The 22,306-nt window shown below is 53.7% G+C and overlaps 3 protein-coding genes across 7 annotated transcripts in view; 2 read left to right on the top strand and 1 right to left on the bottom strand.

Moving 5' to 3' along the window:
• The window catches only part of RAPGEF1 (Rap guanine nucleotide exchange factor 1), an 84,810-nt gene extending 72,943 nt beyond the window's left edge, over window positions 1-11,867 (top strand). For all 5 annotated transcript variants that reach the window (XM_041406412.1, XM_041406411.1, XM_041406409.1 and 2 more), the window contains 11 exons: window positions 82-157; window positions 3,118-3,202; window positions 4,608-4,700; window positions 5,084-5,269; window positions 5,425-5,509; window positions 5,732-5,826; window positions 6,265-6,343; window positions 6,487-6,588; window positions 7,020-7,117; window positions 7,500-7,628; window positions 8,155-11,867. In XM_041406412.1, coding sequence (XP_041262346.1) covers window positions 82-157; window positions 3,118-3,202; window positions 4,608-4,700; window positions 5,084-5,269; window positions 5,425-5,509; window positions 5,732-5,826; window positions 6,265-6,343; window positions 6,487-6,588; window positions 7,020-7,117; window positions 7,500-7,628; window positions 8,155-8,305 — 1,179 coding nt within the window. In that variant the 3' untranslated portion in view covers window positions 8,306-11,867. The remainder of the gene's footprint in view (window positions 1-81; window positions 158-3,117; window positions 3,203-4,607; window positions 4,701-5,083; window positions 5,270-5,424; window positions 5,510-5,731; window positions 5,827-6,264; window positions 6,344-6,486; window positions 6,589-7,019; window positions 7,118-7,499; window positions 7,629-8,154) is intronic.
• Window positions 11,868-13,129: 1,262 nt separating this feature from the next.
• On the bottom strand, window positions 13,130-15,916 carry PRRT1B (proline rich transmembrane protein 1B). Its single transcript, XM_041406706.1, is given in 7 exon segments — window positions 13,130-13,276; window positions 13,363-13,503; window positions 13,660-14,019; window positions 14,140-14,186; window positions 14,189-14,221; window positions 14,224-14,254; window positions 15,710-15,916. Coding segments are annotated over 7 exon segments (966 nt in total).
• A 64-nt stretch (window positions 15,917-15,980) lies between these two features.
• On the top strand, window positions 15,981-20,684 carry UCK1 (uridine-cytidine kinase 1). The gene is made up of 7 exons (XM_041406674.1): window positions 15,981-16,091; window positions 16,275-16,434; window positions 17,198-17,294; window positions 17,414-17,556; window positions 17,636-17,730; window positions 18,788-18,836; window positions 19,172-20,684. Exons 1-7 carry the CDS (start codon window positions 16,005-16,007, stop codon window positions 19,357-19,359), a joined length of 819 nt encoding a protein of 272 aa, XP_041262608.1. The 5' UTR covers window positions 15,981-16,004; the 3' UTR covers window positions 19,360-20,684.
• Window positions 20,685-22,306: the final 1,622 nt, after the last annotated feature.

The raw sequence follows: 22,306 nt of genomic DNA, 5'->3' as shown, positions 1-22,306 counted from the left end.
GCTGAGCTGGAATCACAGCAGTGTTAAACCAGGCCTGAGGCAGCTTGGGCCGTGCCTAACGTGGTTGTGTTGCCATTGCAGGGGGACGATGGGCCAGATGTCCGTGGTGGATCTGGAGACATTCTCTTGGTGCACGCCACAGAGACCGACAGGAAAGGTAGGTGGAGCAGCAGGGCAGAGCTGGGCACAGCCTGGCACCCTTGGCTGCCTGTCCTCTGCCCCACGGCCACTGACAGCTGGGCTGGGGGAGTCTGCAGGGATCCTCAGAGCCTGGGGGGTTGTGTTTATCTGTGGGAGATGGAGGTAAGCTGGATAAGCCCCTGGTGGTTCCATTTAGCAGCAGGGATGGGATTAACTCCTCCCAGCCCTTGCCGGGATGTAGAAGATGAGGCAGTGACAGTGCTGTGTTGTGTCCCTGTACCTGCTGAGCTGGGCCACTGCCTTCAGTGAGAGCAGGTGTGACCAGCATGGATCTTGTTTCCAGAGATGCTCCTTGTCCTCTGAATGTCAGGGCAGTGGTGATGTAGGAGTTACTGGAATGGTTGTTGCATCAAAGTAGGAAGAAAGGGATGTTGGTTTGGGTCTAATGCAGTACCCGTGGGAGGCTGCTCAGGTGCTGCTCTGCTGACATCCCATATTTTCAATTTACTGTGCCATCTCCTGTGCCACTCTGTGTCCTGGCAGCCACCCAGGCCAGTTCAGAGAGGGAATCCACAGTACAAAAGAAGAGATGTGGGGGAGGAAAAGGCACATTTAGCGACCCTGAGCTCCAGATTTGTTAAAACCCCTCTTCATCTGTCCAAACCCAGGCACCACACACGTGAAGCAGCTCCTTTCCAAGACCTGTGGCACAGACAGCCTTTGCAGTGTTTTCAGAGAGCAATTTGAACCTGCCAAACACATTTGTGCTGATGGCCTTAACCAGGATTGATCTCCTTATCTGCAGGGAGGCAAAGCAGGAACCCTCAGAATCACTCAGCCCTCAGTTTAGAGGTTGATAGTCAAAGGGGAAATATCTTTCATGTACATTTTTAAATGACAGGGGTTTTGCTGTAGCATAAGATGTTTGCAATTACTTACCAGCACCATTCAGCTAGCCAGAAAATCCTTCCCCTGACAGCTGTGTTTCCCAGTCTGCATGGGCACAGAATCCAGGCAGAAAGGACCAAAGTTAGGAACACACCAGAGAGGACGAGGCAATTGATTGTGCCAAGGCTGGAAATGTATAATAAAGAAAATAGTCTAAATGAGATGGTGGAAATACCCCTCATAAATATGCTGAAAGTGGGGAACTGCTCTGTTCTCTGGAACAAGCATCACAACAAAAAACTTCCCTACTCTTCCTGCTGAAAGACAGCTGCTTGATAAGGGGTGAGTGCTGGACCTCCAGTTCATTAACGGGGGGTTCTGAGGGCTCTGCAAGCAGTGAGGTGAGAGCTGTGGAGAACCTTTCAAAGCTGGGAGAAGCTAGAGCAGGATTTTATGTGCCCAGCGGTGCAGCTGTGGAGGGCTGGGTGGAGGGAGCTGGGGCAGCAACAGTTCCAGTGCCTGAGCTCAGCCTGCCAAGCCAGGGAGCTGAATGAAGCACAGAGGAATTTGTGCTATGCTAACCCACTGCTTGGGTGACTGAGAGGGTTAATGAATTAAGCTTACAATGAGAAGAATTCCAGGCTTGTAAATCAATCAGCCAAAGGCACAGAGGGGTAGAGTTAAGAGGCTTTCCTTTAAAGATGAATTTCTTGGCAGCTTCAAGTGCCAGAGCAGACCAGCTGTATTACCTCACGTTGCCTTTTGGGCAGATGGGAGCCCAGAATAAATGTAACTCCACGCCCTGTTGCATGATGCTTCTTGTCCATTTGAGTTTTCTGAAAAAGCTAAATGGCACAAGGAATAAAGAGAGACCTGTGGTCTTCAGGAATAAAATCCCTGGTCAGTTTAGTGCTCACAGCCACACACACTTGCTGTGAGTGCAGGGTTAGAGCTGGACAAGGCCTGGGGCTCAGCCCTGATGTGACCACCCAGCCTCTGTTGTCTGTAACCCAGAGGCAGCAGCACTCCCTGATTTCAGAGCAGGAGGAAGGTGAGGTTCCTGCCAAGAGAAACACAGCAGGTAGAGAGGCAGAGCTCTCTGTGCCCTGCTCCTTCCAGCTCCCAGCAGTGGCTGGGTGTTACAGCACGTGGGTATGGGGTGATGCCTGTTCTGGCTGGAGCAAGCTCTGCATGCACAGCCCAGCCTGGGCAGGCACAGAGGAGCTCTTCCTCTGTCTGCCCCTGGTGCAGTGCTCCTGGCAGGGGCAGGGTGCCATCCACTGCACACCCTGCTGCCCTGCCCCTGCTCTGTACTGGCACTAATGCCTGATGCTCCCATTTTGGCACTCCTGTCCACAGGGACTGCAAGTGCTCTGCAGTCTTGACATCTGCATTCCTGTTTGCAGTGTGTGCTTTGTTCAAATTCCATCCTCTGTGCCCATGATAATGCCCAAATCCTTTGCAATTCCAGGCCCTACAGCACCTTGTCCTGCAGATGAATTAGCACAGCCTGACTGCATGCACATCTCTGTTGGGGCAACATCAGTTTTTGTAGTGCAATTTGCGTTTCTTTTAGCTGGAAATAATCTATTTACATGTCCTGGGATGGATTTCCTGGAGCTCAGCAAGGGCAGAGGATCTGCAGCACCACAGCATGTGTTGAAACATGTGTGTTCCTCATTGGGAGGGCAGAGTGACCTGCCTGAGCAGCAAACACAGAGCAGGCATCACCTCTTGCCATCAGATCTTTTTTAAGCATCCCCAAGGTCCAAACTATATTTTCTCTTGACACATTATTGATAGCTCCTGTCCCACAAGCAGGTGTTTTTCACTGACCCTCTTATGAGGTACAAGCCTGAGTGCTGCAAGTGGGAGCCAGGGCCAGGCTGGTGGGGACAGGGCAGTGTCACTGCTGCTCTTGTGCCAAAGGGTCCATCTGCTGGTGAGGACCAACAGCACAGCATTTCTGGAAGTTCACTCACGCCAAAATGTGTCCATGTTCTCCTCTGTACATCTGCAATCAACTTCATAAGAAGCTTCTTTTTCTGAAAGCAGGGTTGACTGAGGCTTTCTTGCTTTTTTGCCTAGATCTGGTGCTGTACTGTGAAGCCTTTCTGACTACATACAGGACATTTATTACCCCTGAAGAGCTCATCAAGAAGCTGCAGTACAGATATCCTTTCATCAGTGGGAGTTCACTCCCATCAGGAATCAGAGCTGGATGGTCAATGTGGAGGGAGCTGGTGGCAAGTTTTTGGTGAAAAGCCTGCTGGCAGCATGGTCAGTGATGTGCCCTGATGGTGTCCCAGGCAGGAATCCCTTCACCTCCACTCTCTCCAATGGGAATTCCTGCAGGGCAGGTTCAGTCACAGTGGATACTGGACCTGAGTTGTCTCCTGAGGGTCCTGGCAAGGTAGAGGAGCAATTCAGCTTTTTTGCATGTCACTGGGGAACTGGACTTTTATTTGGGACATCTCGTTTGTGGAGTGGGGACCAGAAAACCTTCTGCCTTCCAGAGGGGCCATGGGCATTGCCTGCATGGGAAAGTGTAGTTTAATATTAGAGATGATTAAACCATCAAGGCTTTCTCTCTCTTACTGCAATAAATTCAGCCATGAAGATGCTCTTGGCCTCCCAGTCCTGAGCTGAGCTTGTCACTGGTAACTAGGCAGGGCCCCGATGTGCAGGGTGAGCATCCCTGGCAGAGGATGGAGAGGGCCTCTCCCTGAGCACCCTGCTGCCTTTCCTTGCCCTTGGCTCCGGGGCAGGGTCTGGCTCAGGTGGCTCTGGTGGCTCTGGTGGCTGTGGTGCTGTGCAGCCACGTCAGAGGGAGCCTGACGTCACCGTGTCCTGCCGCAGCTCGTCAGTGCCATCTGCAGCAGAGCTGCTGCTCTGGGATCAGCAGCCAGGGACACAGCACGGCTCAGCCCGGTGACAATCCTGCCTGGGGTGTCCCTACAGGCCCTGCCAGTGCTGCCTTACCGACAACCTTGTTCTCTGTCCCTTTGTCCACCTGGCAGAAGGTTTTTCAGCCTGTGCTGTTGCCCTGTCACTGTCCTTGCTTGCAGCAGATTGGGCAGCCAGGAAGGTGGAGGTGACATCTGAGATCTGTTGAGACCAGATGTCACAGACCAGTGGGAGAGATCACTGTAGGGAAGTGCTGCTCATTAAATTCTACCTTAGAGAGAGCAATTTCAGGGTACACCTGCTCTCAATTCTGTGAGGTGTCAGTACCTCCTCACACCCCCTGCTACCAGCACCTGGTGTCAGTTTAATGCCATCTTAGAGCCATATCAGTGTCTCTTATCTCCTGGAGATCAAACACCAGTTTCCATCAGGACAGAACAGTGTGGTGTTCTGATGTGGCTGCCCCATCCCTGGAAGTGTCCAAGGCAAGGCTGGATGGAGCTCTGAGCAACCTGGGACAGTGGAAGGTGTCCCTGCCCATGGCAGGAGGGGGAACAAGATGAGCTTTAAGGTCCCTTCCACCCCAAATCATTCAATGATTTTATGATTCCTTGAGGCAGTTGGGATGCTGGTCTGGCTACACTGAGTTAATTCTTTAATTTGCAACCAACATATGAGAAGTTTTGCCACTTCCCGGACACGTTCAAGAAGCGAGTCAGTAAGAACACCTTCTTCGTGCTGGTGCGAGTGGTGGATGAGCTGTGGTGAGTTGCCTTCTTCATTTTGGGATGCAGGGTCAGTAAGTCACAGAAATCTGGCAGCTGGGAAAGTGTGGGTTTTAAGGAAGATGTATTTCTTTAACCCCATCTGTAATGACAGCTGAAATCCCACAACCCTGACCAGCGGGACACCTGTAGTGCTGAGCTCGGTTGGAAGAACAGATTCTTCCTGTGAGTCCTAACTGGGTCAGTGGTTTGAAAATAACAAGTAAAAGGGGAATCTCTGGTAAAGAAAGAGCTGGGAAGAAGAGGAATTTCAGTCACCCAGTTCTGCTGGTGGGAAAGAGCAAGACTCAGTACAGATACAAACCCCAGAGCTCAGTGTCTCAGCTCTGATGCTTTCCCTGCATTTTCCACCTTCCTCTCAGCTTGGTGGAATTGACAGAGGAAATCCTCAAGCTGCTGATGGACCTGGTGTTCAGGCTGGTCTGCAGCGGGGAGCTGAGCCTGGCCAGAGTGCTGCGCAAGAACATCCTGGATAAAGTGGATCAGAAGAAAATGCTGAGCTACGCCAACTCCATCAAACCTCTCGCGGCCAGAGGGGTGGCAGCCAGGTGAGGGAAGGTGCACCTGACCATATCTGTGTCCTCTGAGAGCCAGGACACTCCTTCCCTGGGAACACAAGAGTTTCCTCAGTTCAAAATGCAAGAAAGATAAGAAAACAGGTCACGTTTTCTGAGCCTTTGTACTTCCTGGTTGTTTTGCACAGGCCAGGGACACTGCATGATTTCCACAGTCATGAAATAGCCGAGCAGCTGACCCTGCTGGATGCTGAACTCTTCTATAAAATCGAGGTACAGAGATGAGGATGGGCTGAGGGCAGTGGGAGGGTTTGGACCTTCTGCAGTGTCTGGTGTTCCCTGCCAGCTCTCCCAGACACCTGCTGGGTTGTAGGACACAGCTGATCTTGTGCCAGCAAGTGGCTGTGAACAAAGGCTGCAGCTGGGAATCTGCGGGTAGAAATCCTATTTTAATGTGTGGTATTTTCCCACCCCCCTCCTCTCCTTCCTTGGCAGATCCCAGAAGTTCTGCTTTGGGCAAAGGAACAAAATGAAGAGAAGAGTCCCAACCTGACACAGTTCACAGAGCACTTTAATAACATGTCCTACTGGTAAGGAGCTCAGAACAGCCATGGCACTGAACTGTGCCTAACCTCCAATTCCTTGCAAATATTCCAAATATTCCTCATAGACTTGGGTTCCTTCATTACGAATGGGATAATGTGTATTTTTGGCCAGGAAGTAGCTCCAGAGCACTCATCTAAGACCCCAGAGCACAGCAGAAATAAAATAAGGAGGGTCTTGTAATCCAGAGCAATTAATTATCAGTATCACTGAGCTCTTGAAACAAACATTCCCCTTGCAAATAAATTCACTCTGTGAAAGTATCCTGTCTTTGCTGTGGATTAGAGTGCTCCATTTAAGTTGGAAGTATTGTGAACTTTTTTGCATTGGCCCATCCCTATTAGTGATCAGTTTTCTTAATGAAACAAGAGGAAATCTGATCTCTGCTTAAGTAGGTTTATCATTTATTCTGTCTGGTCTTCCAGGGTCCGTTCAATAATTATGCTACAAGAGAAAGCCCAGGACCGAGAGAGGCTGCTCCTTAAATTTATAAAGATTATGAAGGTACTGGCTTGTTTTTTCCTGTGAATCACACACACTGCTGCTTAAAGGAGCAGGGGAGTGGAGCCCTCTGCTTGGTAGAGCTGTTTGATGCTGGAAGGCTTTTCAGAGCTCTCGAGTAACTGGAATATTCTCCCTCTTCACAGCACTTACGAAAGCTGAATAATTTTAATTCCTATCTGGCCATTCTTTCTGCACTGGATTCTGCACCCATCCGAAGGCTGGAGTGGCAGAAGCAAACCTCAGAGGTGAGGAGCAGTGGGGGCTGTGATCTCTGGGGGAAGGTTAGGTGTGGTGTTATGTATGAAACAGCTGAGTGGTTTTACATCCCAGCAGTGTCCCAGGGTGGAGGCATGGTGCATAACTCCTCTCCAGTGGGTAAAATGCCACAGTGCTGGAAACTTTCAGTGTGGCTGGGCATTCTGGCAGCTGCAGGAGTGCCAGCACAGTCACAGGGGAGAACAGCCTACTCCTCCTCCTCATCCTTCTGCAGCCCAAGGCTTGGGGAGGCTGAAGGCAGCAATGTTCCACGTGAACACCCCATGGTCAGGCTGTGTAAATCAGCTGGAGGTGTTTGCAGGATGGCATTAACTCCCTGCTCTGTGTGGCTCTCTGGGGGGAGTTGACAAGGAAAAGGGGCTTGCAGCAGGGGTGTCAGCAGGGGATTTGTGTCCTGCAGGGCCTGGCTGAGTACTGCACCCTGATCGACAGCTCCTCGTCCTTCCGCGCCTACCGAGCGGCCCTGGCCGACGTGGAGCCCCCCTGCATCCCCTACCTGTGAGTGCCAGTCCTTGCCCTGACGCTGCTTCTGCACATTAAAATGGCTCCTTCAAGGACCTCTCAGCAGCTGCTGCTGAGCTCAGCCCTTGCCTTTTGCTCAACACCTGGGGTAAGGCAGCACAGTGCCACATCAGCCCACGGGCCCTCTCTGGAGCAGTTTGGCTGGGGCAGGGTGGCCAGCTGGGGGTGTTTGCATCTAAACACCTTTGGCTCTGCTGCTGGGGAATGTTTCCCTCTGGATAAGGTTGCCATTCTGGTGGCAGTGAGAGGCTGTTGGATTTTGCTGGGCTGCCTTTTGGCTGGCCACCCTGCCCTTTGTGACTAACCTCTGTGTCTGTTTGTCTACTCCCTTGGCCTGCTGCCCCTTTCCCTCTTTCAGAGGCCTGATTCTGCAGGACCTGACCTTTGTCCATCTGGGAAACCCTGATTACATTGACAGCAAAGTGAACTTTTCCAAGCGCTGGCAGCAGTTTAACATCCTGGACAGCATGAGGTGCTTCCAGCAAGTGTAAGTGCAGCAGTGGGGCTCGGAGGTGGCTCTGGGGCACCACGCTGGGGATGGGGCAGGGGCTTGGACGTGGAAGCCCCTGTGCAAGCAGAAAGGGGTCTAAAGGGGAAGGGAGTTGGAAGGAGAGCTGGGAGCAGCAGGACTCTAATCAGTCTCCTTCCCTCTCTGGGTTAGATAAACATTGTAAGGACATTTTTCTGATATTAGTTTTGAGATCCAGATAAGTTTTGCCTTCAGGTTTTGCCGTTGCTGGTTCCTGTGTTCTCTGGGATATTCAGGGTTTTTTTCAGTGCTGTCTTGCAGCAGAGGCAGCAGATCTAACTGCTGATATCTGTGTGATAAGTGCCTTTTTCCCCTCAATTCAGCAGCAGATTTTCCCCTTTGTGGTGTGACACCACTGCCATGAGTACAGGGCACAGCCCACACACAGTGCTGGGTGTCCTGAGAGCAGGACAGGGGTGGCCCAAAGCCAGGAGAGGAGCCCAGGTAGCCCCTGTGTAACTGCAGCTCCTCTGTGGTTTTCCAGACATTACGACATCAAAAGGAACGACGACATTGTGTCATTCTTCAACGACTTCAGCGACCACCTGGCTGAGGAGGCCCTGTGGGAACTGTCCCTGAAAATCAAACCTCGGAACATCACGAGGCGGAAAACAGATCGGGAAGAGAAAACCTAGGAGGAGGGGTTGTGCGAGGAGAATTGCTCCGCAGAGGCGCCGAGGGCAGCTATGAGACTGGAGTTCAATGTTTGTACCTGTCACTGGATGACACACCCTCCCTCCCAGCTGGCAGCCATCCCTGGGGGTGGGAATGCCGGGCGCGAGGCGCCGGCGCAGCCGAGGGCAGAGATCGGCCGGTGCTCGCTGCACTCGCCCTCCTCCTCCTCCCGTCCCTCTGTGCCATGAACCAGCTTTAACCCAGGGGACAGAGCTGTGTGGAAGGAGTGTCCCACGCAAGCGTGTTGCTGGTTTGCTGGCCTGTTGCGTTCAGGTGTTCCCTGGCTCTTGTCTCCATCCAGAGCAGGGGCAGCAGGAGCTCAGCACCCACTGACTCATCTCCGGAGCGGCGTCGGGCAGCAGCGGCCGTGGAAGCCAAGGGTTGGAGTCTCCCCTGCAATGCCACCTTCCCAACGTGTTCGTGAGGATGGAAGTGTCTCCTGCTGCCTGCCAGAGGAGCTCTGCTTCCAGAGAGCTGCTTGTGTTTACAGGGGTCTCGGCTCACCCCAGATCTCTGGCGCCTTCTTCGCGGGAGGAAGGCACCGGTCGTGGATACAGAAGAGGCACTGAAAATGTGGGCAGGGACCCGCCATCTCCAGTCATCACACCCCCTCCTCCTCTCAGATCTCGTTATTTAAGCAACAGTAAATCCCTCTGAACCTGGAAACATGGACTGCCCAGGTACTGGGGTCACCTGCCTGTGACCCCGTGTCTCTTAGCGATGGTACTTAGCTTTTGCACAGGAAACGCTGTAGGACACAGACTGTACATACCTAGTGTTTAGAACCCCATGAGGATTTTTGATGCATGTCTGAATACCAATGAGTTTATAGGAAAAAAAAAAAAAAGACAAGTGCAAACCAGTCTGTATAAAATCCACAACCAGTGACAATGTTGTTCCGAGTGCTGGATAAAGGAGGCTCGGGGCAGCCAGGTGGGCACTGGCTGCAGAGCAGGGCCAGGAGCCTCGTGAAGGAGCCATGTCTGGGTTGGAAGTGGGAACCTGGAAGGAGCCCTGTGCCCAGCTGAGCCACCCTGTCCTCCCACCCACTCCTCTCTCCTCTCTCTGTTGCCAAATGTTTTTCTCTGGGGGTCCCCGTTGGGACCCTCCATGCTGTGCTTTGAGAGCTGTGCTTTGGCAGGACCCCCAGCAAGTCCCTGTCCCCAGTCCCACCATGCTGGTGCCAGCAGGGCAGGGACAGCCCAGCATGGAAGGGCAAGGCAGGGGTGTCATTTCCCACACACACAGTGTTAACCCCAATCTGTTCAGTGTGCCTTATTCAGCCCTTCTGTCCCCCTCTGTGTCCCACCCAGCAGCCCCAGCCAGGCCATCTCACATCCCTCCTCTCTGTCCTGCTCCCGTGGTTTGTATTTGGATGGTGGGTGTGGGTGTGCCCTGCAGGTTTCAGCAGCCTTGCCAGACAAGCTCCTGTCACGTGGTCACAGGTTTTTACAGGCTTCTGACAAAATCCTGCAGGTTTAGGGCAGGATTCCCAAGGAATACAGACATGGAGTTTCACAGAGCATCCTTAACTTATTTCTCAATGGCAGCTCTGTGCCTGCTAAAGCCCCTGTTTGCTCTGGGTGAATCAGAGCTGCACTCCTTTCCTTCTCCAAACAGATTGCAAAGCCTTGGCCAGCTCTGCCTGACTCTCAGGAGGGAGGGACAGCCCAGGGTTTTACCCAGCTTGGTTATTTTCCTGAAGGCTCACACAGTGGCCAAGCACAGAGAGACCCCCTGCCCATGAGAGCATCTGGGAGAGGGGAGTGTGGGGTCCAACACAGTTCTGTGCAGCCCCAGAGCAGGAGGAGCAGGAATTTTTCATGCTGAACCACAGCGTCTGAGCTAGAACACTTCAAAAATGGTTTATTTTCATGGCACTGAGGACATTGGAGCTGTGTGTTTTGTCCAGCCAAGGCTTTGCAATCCCCAAAGGCTTCCCAGGAAGTAATATCCATGTTTCCTTTGTAAATAAGATCTTTTAAAAGCCCAGCATGGCGAGGTGGTGAAAAGGACAATGAACACACCCAGGATGTGGTGTGGGCTTCACCCTGGTGGCTCTGAGCAGCCCTTGGGTGCAGTGGCCAGGCTGTGCCGGGGGGGCTGTGTGTGCTGGGAGCTCTGGAATCACAGCCCTGGGGGTTCAGAGGGACAGGAGGGGGGCAGCTTGTCTTCATCCAGCTGAGTGACCGCGTTACGTGAGGGGTGAGCAAGTGGCTCCAGGCTTGGGCAACAGCACACCCCAAAAATGGCAGTGACTGGGGTTCCACAGGGCTCCACCCCTGGCCCTGTGCTCTCTTCAACATCGTTACTGACAGCCTGGACACAGGACTGGAAGAGATACTGAGGAACTTTGCTGACAACACTAAATTTGGGCACCACTATATAAAAGAAAATACTAAGCTATTGGAGGGTGTCCAAAGGAGGCCACAAGGATGGGGAAGGGTCTGGAGGGGCCTCAGGAGGAGCAGCTGAGGGCACTTGGTTTGTTCAGCCTGGAGGAGACTGAGGAGAGACGTTGTGATCTTCAGCAGCCTCAGGAGGGGCAGGTGCAGATCTCTTCACTTGTGAGCAGTGACAGGACCCGAGGGAACCGCTGCAGCTGTGTCAGGGAGGTTTAGGTTGGAAATCAGGAAAAAGTTCTTCCCCCAGAGGGTGGTGGGGCACAGCACCAAGCCTGTCTGAGATCAAGAAGTGTTTGGACAGTGCTCTCACTGGTGGGATTTTTGGGTTGTCCTGTGCAGTGCAAGGAGTTGGACTCGGTGACCCTGGTGGGTCCCTTTCAAGTCAGCAAATTCTGTGATCCCGTGATCCCCAACCAGTGGGAGCCGTTTCCAGGTTCTTCCCTGCACTTGAGCCCACGAGCCCAATTAGCACCAAAGGAGGTCTTGCTCTCTGCCCTCTGCCAAGCCCCCGGAGCCAGAGGCTCAGCCCATGGTGTGGGGATGGGAGGTCTCAGTGCCCCCCAGCTTTCCTCCGCCTTCACCCCTTCCTCTGCTGTCATCCCCAGCTGAGCAGTCCCAGCCACAGCTCCTGGCTCGTGTCCCACCCTCAGGCCAGGCTCTCAGGGCTTGAGGAACCCTAAAGGAGGGTCCCCTCTTGCCTGGAGCAGCTTCACTTTTGCTGAACAGAGACCACCCCCTCCAGGAGCAGTCCCTGGGGAGCAGAAACCCAGAACATGTGCAGGACTGGCCATGAGTGTGTTCCCATCTTGCAGGCAGCATCCTCAAGGCCATCACCTCTTTTTGGGGAGAGGGAAGAGTCTGAGTCCCCTCCACACGGGGCAGGGAGTGGGGAGAAGCGACATTCCCAGTCACCAGCCCCCTGCCCCAGGCCTCTCCCCACAAGCAGTTCCGTTGTATTATAGATTTACCACTAACCCCCATGGTGGCATCTTCTGCAAACATTTCAGACCTGTAACTTTTATATTAAAGACAAATAAAACACCAATAACGAGCCTGCCTGCTGATCCTGTTTACAGTGCATGCACAGTCTGTGGATTAAAGTGACAATCGAATCCGCCTCTGGCGCTGGTGTGGCCTCGTGTTTTCTCATGTGCCCCCCGTGGTTTTCCTCTGCCCCTGCCCCTTTCCCCTTTCTTTTTTCACTATAAATTTCTTCCCTCTCTCTGCCAAGACGGCTTTGCCTCCATACAAGCCATACACTTGGGAGGGGAGATCTATCACCTTCTCTGGGCACTGTTGTCCCCGTGTCAGGGGTTTTGGCTGCCCAGCCCCGGCGTGTGCCCAGCCCGTGCAGTGGCCGTGTGCCCGCAGCCGAGGGCTATAAATAACCCTGCAGCGGCCGAGCTGCTCCATGCTGCTATTTCAGTCCTGGACAGGGTTCAAAATTCCTCTGGAAATAATTGTCACGGGCCAGCTCAGGAGGAGAGTGCCCAGACACTGACCGAGCACGTGCCCCCTGCGCCAGGGCAGGAATGTGGGGCTGCATCCCACGGAACCAGCTCAGCAGGAGGGGAGTGCCCACAGCCCCGTGTCCCCCCAGGCAGCTCGGCCAGTGGCACCCCAGGCCAGGGCCACGTGGAGATTCCCCTTCCCTGGAGTCCTGCACGGAAGGCTGGTGCCCACCTGCTCTTGGGAAAAGCCTGATTTCAGCTGTTGCAGAACTTACCCTGAATTTTGTGGTGGACAAAGGCCATGGCAAAGGGAGATGTAGGCCCTTGGTGTGCAGAGAAAACAGAAGCTTTGGCTACAGCTGCAATTTATTTCAATCTGGAAGCAGCAAGAGGTGGCAATACAGGGCGGGTGTTGTGTGGTGGGGTGTGTGTGTGCAGAATTACTGTAGAACTCTATACGTGGGTTTGTATCTTCTCACACTATTAATGACCAGTGAGGGCTTCCCACACACCTGTTACTTCTGCTCCATCTCCAATCCTACAAGATGCTCCCTCCACACCAGAGTCCCACTGGCAGCTCCAAGTGACAGCCCACAGCAATGAGATTCAGCATCCTGCAGCAGAGCTGGATCCTGCCCATGGATCCAACACAGCTCCCTGCCCAGAGCTGGATCCAGCAGGATGCAGCATCTCCCTGCCCTGAGCTCCTCCTGCCCTGGGCTGAGCAGATGGCTGAAGGCTCTGGGGTAGCTCCTCGCCCCGCCGGGAAGGACGGACGCTACCCCGCAGCCCCAAAAACTCTTCGTTGTCACCCATTTCCACACAAGGCTGTGTCAACTTCACCTGCCCGTGCCCCACACCCCCCCTCAGGTGGCGAGCCACAAGGAGTTCTTGGCACACGCCGCGTCCCTGGGGCTCAGGGTCCTTGTCACAGGTACAGGGACACCAGGACGTAGATGATCCAGCTGATGGAGGCGAACAACCCGAAGAGGAGGCTGATGAGGACCAGTGACTGCGCCTTTCTGGATGCCACGTACGCCTGGGCCACGTCCCCACGGGCGAGCGCAGCCCGGGTCTGGGGCAGGGGGAGAAGAGGAGGGTTTAGAAGAGACCCGCAGCACCATGAGGGGCTTCCAGGCCGCCAGGTGAGTCCTTGCTTACCTCGTGGGAGTAGACGAGGGCCATGACCCCGGTGAGCACGCAGCAGAAGAGGGTCACCAGCACCGACTCCACCGTGTAGTCCTTGGGCCGCTGGTGCCCGTGGCCCGCGGGTGAGGGCCCCGCGCCCGGCTGCGCGGGGTGCTGCGGCACGGGGTGGTTAGAGCGAGGCCCGCCGTGCTCCCGCCCGGGGTTCCCTGCTCAGGGCACCGCGGGAACCCCACAGACCCGGCGGGGGAGAGAGGGGGCGAGCCCCGCTGCAGAGCGGGGCCGGAACACATCGGGGTGCGGGATACGTACCGGGCTGTAGGGCAGGGGCCCGGGGGGGAAGCCCGGGGCTGGGAAGGGCCGCGGTCCAGGCCCCGACGGGTAAATGACGGGCCCTTGCTGGGAGTAGCCGGCTGGGTAGGGCGGGTAGTGGAGGTGAAAGCTCTTGGGGTCCGGCGGCGAGTAGGGTGGAGGGGCCCCCTCGAAGGCTGAGTTGGTGACCACCGACACGGCCACGGGCCTGTCCCCGGGGGCCGCGGGGGCGTCTCTGCGGGTGCCGGGGCTGGGCAGCCCCGCGGCCGCCCCGCTGCCGTCCCCCGGCTCCGCTCCCCGCCCGGCGGGGTCGCGGGCCTGGGGCCCGGCTGGCGGCTCAGCGTCCATCCGCGGAGAGGCCTGCGGGGACAGGGAGCTTCTGGTGGGACGGGACACCCACCCGAGCGGTCACCCCAGGGTCGGGGTGCGATGGGGCCGCCCTCGTGCTCCCCCCCTGCGCCCCATCCCTGCCCCACTCACGCCGGTGCCCGCGGGGTCCCAACTGCCGCCGCTCGGGGCCCGGCCCGGTCCGGCCCCGCCGCGGCCCCCGAGCCCCGCGTGGCCCCCGCGGGCGGCGGGAGCGCAGCCGGGCCGGTTAATCATTGACCCGCTGTTTGCCCGGGCCTGCGGCCGGCGCCGCCCCGCACCGGCCCGCAGCACCGGGGAGCAAACGGGGCTGGCCCGGGGGTCCGGGGTCCGGCCCATGGAGCACAGAGCAGTCAAGAACCTTCAGTTTGTTCCTGTTTAAACGTATGATTTGGTTTAGAAAAAAATTTATTTTTAGAATATTGTATTTGCATGTAGAGTGTGGTGTGTGTTCCGGATCTGTTTATACACAAAATGTGTATAAAATTCTGGGTACTGTAGCTAGAGCTATTAATATTTAAAATGTGTGTGTGTGGATATCGCTGTCGCACCCACGCACAGGATGTGTGTGCACGCAGTGTGTACGTGTCTTACTCATATGTGCATTGATGTGTCCTGGTGTCTCTGTGGTGTACCTTCAGGTGTTTCTTCACAGTTCCCGTGTACCGCGCTCTGCACACACCTGTACTCAGGAACAGGGGTACAACACACACAGGAACAGGTGTAAAACACATAGGAACAGGTGTAAAACACACGGAAACAGGTGTAAAACACACGGGAACAGGTGTACATATGCACGTGGGTATAGGTGTCAAACGCACGTGGGTACAGACGTAAAACTCAGGGGAACAGGGGTACAACACACACAGGAACAGGTGTAAAACACACATGGATCAGGTGTAAAACACATAGGAACAGGTGTAAAACACACATGGAACAGGTGTACATATGCATGTGGATGTAGGTGTCAAACGCACGTGGGTACAGGCGTAAAACTCAGGGGAACAGGTGTACACATGCACATGTAAAACACACCCAGAACAGGTGTCAAACACACAGGAACAGGTGTAAAACACACGGGAACAGGTGTACATATGCACGTGGGTGCAGGTGTAAAACACATGGAACAGGTGTAAAACACGGAACAGGTGTCAAACACATACAGGAACAGGTGTCAAACACTCCTGGAACAGGTGTACACATGCTCATGGGTACACGTGTAAAACACACGGGTAGGGGTGTAAAACACACCCGGAACAGGTGTACATATGCACATGTGTACAGGTACAAAACACTCGGAACAGTGTACTCGTGCATGCGGGTGCAGGTGTAAAACACACATGGAACAGGTGTCAGACACACGGCACAGATGTACACATGGGTACAGGTACAAAACACTCGGAACAGTGTACACATGCATGTGGGTACAGGTGTAAAACACACATGGAACAGGTGTCAGACACACGGCACAGATGTACACATGGGTACAGGTGTAGAACACACACAGGAACAGGTGTAAAACACACCCGGAACAGGTGTCACACACACGGCTCAGATGTACACACAGCACATGGGTACAGGTGTAGAACACACACAGGAACAGGTGTACACATGCACGTGTGTACAGGTGTAAAACACAGGTAACAGGTGTCAGACACACAGCCGGGGACCGGCGCGCACTCACACACACGCTCACACAAGGGCCTGGGTAAGACAGCGTTGTCTGTAACAAGGCAGAGCCGTCCGGCTGTCCATCTGTCCGCCTGTCCGGCTGTCCATCTGTCCGCCTGTCCATCTGTCCGCCTGTCCATCTGTCCGCCTGTCCATCTGTCCGCCTGTCCGTGCCGCTGCTCCGGCCCCGGGGCTGAGGCCGGACGCGCTCAGCGCACATGGCCACGCCCCCTCGTCACCACGCCCAATTACCGGCCACGCCCCCGCTCGCTCCGTCTCCGGCCCCGCCCCCCGCCGTCCATCCCGCCATGGCGTCCGCCGGCGGCCCGGACGCGGAGCGGCCGCACCCCAAGCCCTTCCTCATCGGCGTCAGCGGCGGCACCGCCAGCGGCAAGGTGAGCCCGCCGTGCCGGGGCCGTGCCGGGGCCGTGCCGGGGCTCGCAGGGCAGCCCGCGCGGCGCGGGACCTGCGCGGCGCCCGCAGGGGCATCGCCGGTCCGGCGCCGGGCGGAGGGCGGGCTGGGGGCCGCGGGGAGGGTCGGGGTCCCCCCGGCCCGCCTGAGCCCCCGTCCCGCTCAGTCCACAGTGTGCGAGAAGATCATGGAGCTGCTGGGGCAGAACGAGGTGGAGCAGCGGCAGCGCAAGGTGCTGATCCTCAGCCAGGACAGCTTCTACAAGGTGCTGACGGCCGAGCAGCAGGCCAAGGCGCTGAAGGGACAGTACAACTTCGACCACCCGGGTGAGCCGCGCACCGGCCCGGCCCCTGCAGGGCTCGGTCCGTGCTTGGAGAGCAGCTGGGGCTCAGGGGAAGCACCTGTAGGAAATGGGAAGTGTTGGAGGACAGAAATGTGCTTTCCCCCACCAGAACATCCATTTGTCCTTCCCTTGTGCCCGTTGTTACTGATGAGCTGTGGAGGGGTGCGGAGCATCCCAGCCTGCTCCCTGCTGCGCTCCCTGCTCTTGAGAGGTTCCTTAGTGAACCACATCATTCCCCAGATCCTTTCCTGTTACTTCTTGTCCACACAAACAGCTGCTCCCCTTGCCTGGGGGAGTGCTGTGGATTGTAGGCGGGACAGGGAGCTGCCCTTGGCTGAAGTCTGGTTCCTCTTGGGTGGGTAATGGAAACCATGAAAGATGCCTGGGGTTTTCCAGTTGGCTCCTGACTAACAGCTGAACAAAGCTGCACAAAATTATGCAATTACTAAGCAGGTTGATAAAATTATAAAATTACCAGCTTCACCTTTGAGCTCTTAATTTCATTGTGTTGTAGTTGCTTGTGAACAGCAAACTGTCTCTTCCTTATCTCTGAAACCAAACACAGCCATTGTCACTTGGGCTGAGAGTGCTGTGTTGCTAGTGGTAGGAAAGAATAGGCTGCAAGTTCCTTTTTTCCTGGTGAAATACTGGTCAGAGGGTTTTTCCTTTAGGTCTGGAAAAATCTGAGCAGGTCATTTGGTACAACAGCGTCTGAAAGTCCTTCTCTTTGAACTTTCCTCTCGCAGATGCCTTTGATAACGATTTGATGCATTCAACCCTGAAAAACATCGTTGAGGGCAAAACGGTTGAGGTGCCAACGTACGACTTCGTGACACATTCTAGGTAGGCTCTGCCTTTGTCCAAAGCCCTGCGTTGTGTGGGGGTGTCCCCAGCCCGGGGACGGTTCCCTTGGCGGTGGCACGAGGCCCGTTGAACAGGCTCTGGGTGTTCTCTCCTGGCAGGCTGGCAGAGACGACGGTGGTGTATCCTGCTGACGTTGTCCTCTTTGAGGGCATCCTGGTTTTCTACAACCAGGACATTCGGGACATGTTCCACCTGCGTCTCTTTGTGGACACGGACTCCGACGTCCGGCTGTCCCGCAGAGGTAGAGCCCCGCCGTGCCCCTGCTCCTTATCCGTCCCCTCCATGGGACAGCACTCAGGGCTTTTATCTCCCCGCCCCAGTTCTGCGAGATATGAAGCGTGGGAGGGACCTGGAGCAGATCCTCACCCAGTACACCACGTTTGTCAAGCCTGCCTTTGAGGAGTTCTGCTTACCGGTACGAAGCCTCTCACTGATTTCATTTGTGGGGTGTTCTTTTTTTTGGGAGGGGTAGAGGAGCAGGGTTGTTTGGGATTTAGCTGCTGTAAGGGCAGCAGTGGTGACTTTTGGTATTTGTATTTCACAAATCCCACGTTCTCTGCTTCATGTCTTCAACCATTTCAAGCTGGTTGTTAAGGAACTGAAATGGTCCCTTCTGCTGGCAAAGCACCATGGAAATGCCTCATTGCTGGCTGCTGGGGCTATTTAAGTATGGGTCTCTCTGAATGAAAGACTCCCACTCTCAGTTTATTCTTAAGCCTTGTAGGAAGAAAGAAAAGCTTGGTTTCCATCAGCCTGTCTCAAAGGGAACACTGGGCAGACCATTCTAGCTCTGCTTGCTACACTATGTAGTGTGAGGCCAATTTAGGTACTCAAATAATCAAATTAATTTGTAAAAAACCCTTTGAGAACAAAATCCTGTATGTGGATAAATTGGAAAAGGCTAGCTCAGGTGCCTCTTGTTCTAGATCAAAGGAATTCCGGGATTGTAAAACTACTCATTAGAAATGCTGAATTTGCCAGCTTTTTTTCAGCTGTGGGGGGAAAGAAAAAGCAGGAGTGCTGTGGTGGTAAAGATCAATGAAATGTTATCAGAGGCAGGCAGGAATTTCACATGCACATTGGATACCTTGGCTCTCAGCAGAGATTTAGCAATGGCTTGCGAAATGCTGATTAAAACCAGCTCTTGGCAAAACAGACCTTGCCTGACGTGGGCAATGTGTGAAGGCAGCTCAAATGGGTAAAAGCAAAGGACTCCACACCTGACCTGCTGTTTTTACCTGGTGAAAGGTAAAAGGGACAGTAAGAAGAATCCCTGAGCTTAAATCCAGTGCACATTTACCAGTGTGATACTGGAATTGAATTGGAATGAGAGAGAGAGCTTTAACTTAAAACCCTGGAGCACCCAGGACCTTCCATCTTTGCCCAGTTTTCTGGCCTTTGCTTGTTTCTTCCTGGAATGAAGCTGACTTTTCCCATTAACAGCCTCCTCTACCACTGTTTCTGTTTTGCAGACAAAGAAGTATGCGGATGTGATCATCCCCAGAGGCGTTGACAACATGGGTAAAAGGGAGTTGGGTTCCTGATTTCCCTGGGGAGACACCTTTGGGGTTGGGAATAGAGCAGGAGGCAGCCTGCTGCCTGGAGTGCCTGCTCCTGAGGAGGGGATTTTTGCTGGAGGGGAGGGAGCTGCTCAGCCTGGCCAGAAGGACCAGCTGCTCAGCCTGTGGAGGGCTGGACAAGTGACCTGTTGAGGTCTGACCTCAGTGCAGACAACAGGCAGAGTTTCATTTAAGGGGCTTGTTAAAACTTGAGGAGCAGAGCTGGATGCTCCACATTTTCTAGATAACTCAACCAGGAGATCCTTCATGTCCTCTATTCCCCGTTCCTCTCTGCAGTTGCCATAAACCTCATCGTGCAGCACATTCAGGACATCCTGAACGGGGACATCTGCAAGTGGCAGCGGGGGGCGCTGAACGGGCACGGCCGCACCTACAAGCGGCCGTTCCCGGAGCAGGCGGAGAGCGCCGCTGTCCTGGCGGCCGGCAAGCGCTCCCACCTCGAGTCCAGCAGCCGCCCGCACTAGCCCGGCACGGCCCCAGGGTTTGCCTCTGGTCCGCACCAACACTGAAGACAACTTTGGGAAAGGACTGCCACGGAATGGTTGGTGAAGTGCCCCTTAAGTCGTGCTGGCAGCGGAGGGGATCCTGGTGGGGATCTTCTCACAGAGGGGAGAGGAAGGGGTTGGCATTCCATCCCGCTTCCCTCCAAACCCCTCCCTGTTCTCTCTGAGATGTCTGGAGTTGTTACTTGGTGAACTGGTTAAAGGCAGTGTTACTTGCCTTTTTTTAATTTTCAGAATGAGATCTAATGCTGAAGATTCCCCTGAAAATTAAGCACTATCAGGTGACTGGCAAGATACCCCATTTCCCTGATGATGGCTGTCTGTAGCAGGAAAATCATCTGCCTCTTGGGGGTTTTTCTCTCTATCCAAGACTAGCTCACATGCTGTTAATTTTAACAGGCTCCTACTCTTCTCCACCTTGTTGGCACCTTGAGTTGTGGCCATGCTCTGCTGCTGGCCAGCCTCCTTCTAGCCTGTGGGGTCAGAGGGACTGACCTGCAGAGGCACCTCTCCCTTGGGACAGGGCTGAGACAGAGACTGACTGGGACAGATGGGAACTTGCAGTTCACCAGGGGACAGGCCCAAGAAGTTTAGTGGTTCTAGTGATTCCTAATTTATTCCTTTCCAAGCTCCTGGATCTTGCTACACTGTTTGGTTATTTTTTGTACCCAGCGTGCTTTACCACAGTTACTGAATGTGTGAGCTCCAACTGGATTGAGTTGCTCATGGAAACAGAAACCTGACCTTGTCAGTATTAGTGTCTTTTAGTGCATTTCTGTACTGCTGGTTGCAAATTCTGCTGGGCAGAATCCGTCCACTTCCAGAGATGGCTGGTGAGGTCAGCAAGGGGGGAAACTGGGAATTGCAGGACCTTCCTCCTGCTGGCACAAGCAGCTGCCTGGACACCCTCAGACAGGGTCAGAGCACTTGCCTTGCACTCCAGCAGCTGCAACTCAAGAATGTCTGGCTTTCTAAAAAGAGCAGACAAGAAGTACAAACAGTGATATCCCAGTTTCTGTAGTTTACCCCAGATAAGTGATACTGTAGCAGCATGAAGTGTCTGTTTGGAAAAAACTGCAATGAAGTGCTGGTTGGACCTTTGAAAATGTCCTTGTGATACTGTTCTTGAGTCTGGACTTTAGCTGTAATTTTGAGAATGAGGGTGGGAGGGAAATGTTACCAAGAGGACCTTTTTCATATTTGCTAATTTTCTAAAAGCAGGGCTTGGCTGTGTTGGTTGTGGGTGTGTTACTCTGGCTAATAAATAAATGAACAGTGATCAGAAATGACCATTTTTATAAAAGGTAATTCTGGTACATTCACTGTGCCAGCAGAAAGGCACACTGCTGGAGGGCTCTTATACTCAACAGTTCTTTCTTTCCTTAACTCAGAATTGTTACCTTTGGTTCTGTTGTGGCTGAAAATTTAGAGAAAATAACCCCAAACTTAAGAAATGGAGTCTGCACTTCCATCCCTATCGTCTTTTCAGCCTTGGAAAGGGGTGAAGGTTTGGTGTCTCAGTGATAGTTCAGTGGCACTTCTGCAGTGCCCAGGAGAAGGCAGAGCATTTCCTGACTGCTGCTGGGTGCTGTCTGGCTCAGGGTGACAGACTTAGAGCATGAGCTACTGCACTGAAGCATTAGCTCTCAGGGCTCATTCCAGTAGGAGCAAAATAGTCACTAAAACCTACTTTGAATGACTGTGGTGTTGGATCATACCTTCCTCGGGGGATGGGGGAGCCTTGAATAGAATTTTTTAGAGCAGTGAGGAACTGCACAGCCCCTGGGGTGTGGGAATGCTGCTCTGGCAGCTTTGTGCTGCCCTGCAGGACCTGCTGCTGCAGCCACGTGGAGACACAGCAATGGAATGAGGCCCAGGTACCACAGCCCTGCCCAGACACCTGGACAGAGCCATCACAAATTCCCCACTGAGTCCCCAGTGCTTCACCTTTGCCTTCTTCTCTGTGAATTCTCTGCTGGTGCAGGCCAGGCCAGGGGCTGGGTTTCAGTGTTTTCACCCTGAACCCATGTGCACAAGCTGGAGCAGGTTTCCTTGTCAGCAGGATCAGTCCTACCCTGCCCAGAGTTCCTTTTCCCATGGGATGTGAGGTGTAATGGCCTCACATCCCATGGGTAAATACTGCCAGTGTAAATACTGCCAGTGCTGGTAGCAGGCCTCAGGCTTCACATTAGTGCCACAAGGCCTCAGGCTTCACATTAGTGCCACAAGGCCAAAGGATTATTCTGGCTTTGGCTCAATTCCTGGCTTGCCTGAAGCCTTCTTTAGCTGTAACAGCAATTTTTAATGTCTTTTTATTTTGCTTATCTTCTTAAAAGTGATGCTTATGTCAGATGATTATAAATAGATAATAGTAACAAGTCATTATTCCATGCAGAATGAACTATTTATAAATGTAGCTTAATGCTGTATTTACATAAATAGAAATGATAGCAGAGCATTGGAAGTTGGGGGCAAATAATGCATTGTTGAGGAATAGAGTCATGGAATGATGCTGTAAGGCTGCAGGGCCAGTTACTGATTGTTAAAGATGAGCAAGCTTTAGAGAGGGAAAACCTGGGTTTCAGACATAACAAAGAAAACAGAAAAAAAGTATCTGATGTGTTGGAGAGAGTCCATTTATAGTAAGTATATAATGGGATTGTAGACCACAGTGATAGGAAACACATGAAATAGCCCTAGGTGCAATGGAGTGCCAGAAGGAAGAAACCACCACTGTATTTCCAGGAAAGAGAAGAAATTGTTGCAGCTCTTCCCAGCAAAGGAGCTGGGATGCTGTTGACTGAAGTCAGTAACCTTCACACCCTGAGGGGCAATGAGGGGTGAATGTAAGAAGGGCAGAAGCTGGGAGCTGTGCTCATAACAGCTGTGTTACTGTCGAGTCCTTTTC

The sequence above is a fragment of the Onychostruthus taczanowskii genome, unplaced genomic scaffold (assembly GCF_017590055.1).
Source record: "Onychostruthus taczanowskii isolate IOZ18803 unplaced genomic scaffold, ASM1759005v1 scaffold25, whole genome shotgun sequence".
NCBI lineage: Eukaryota > Metazoa > Chordata > Aves > Passeriformes > Passeridae > Onychostruthus > Onychostruthus taczanowskii.
This window is presented reverse-complemented; position numbering and strand designations above follow the sequence as displayed.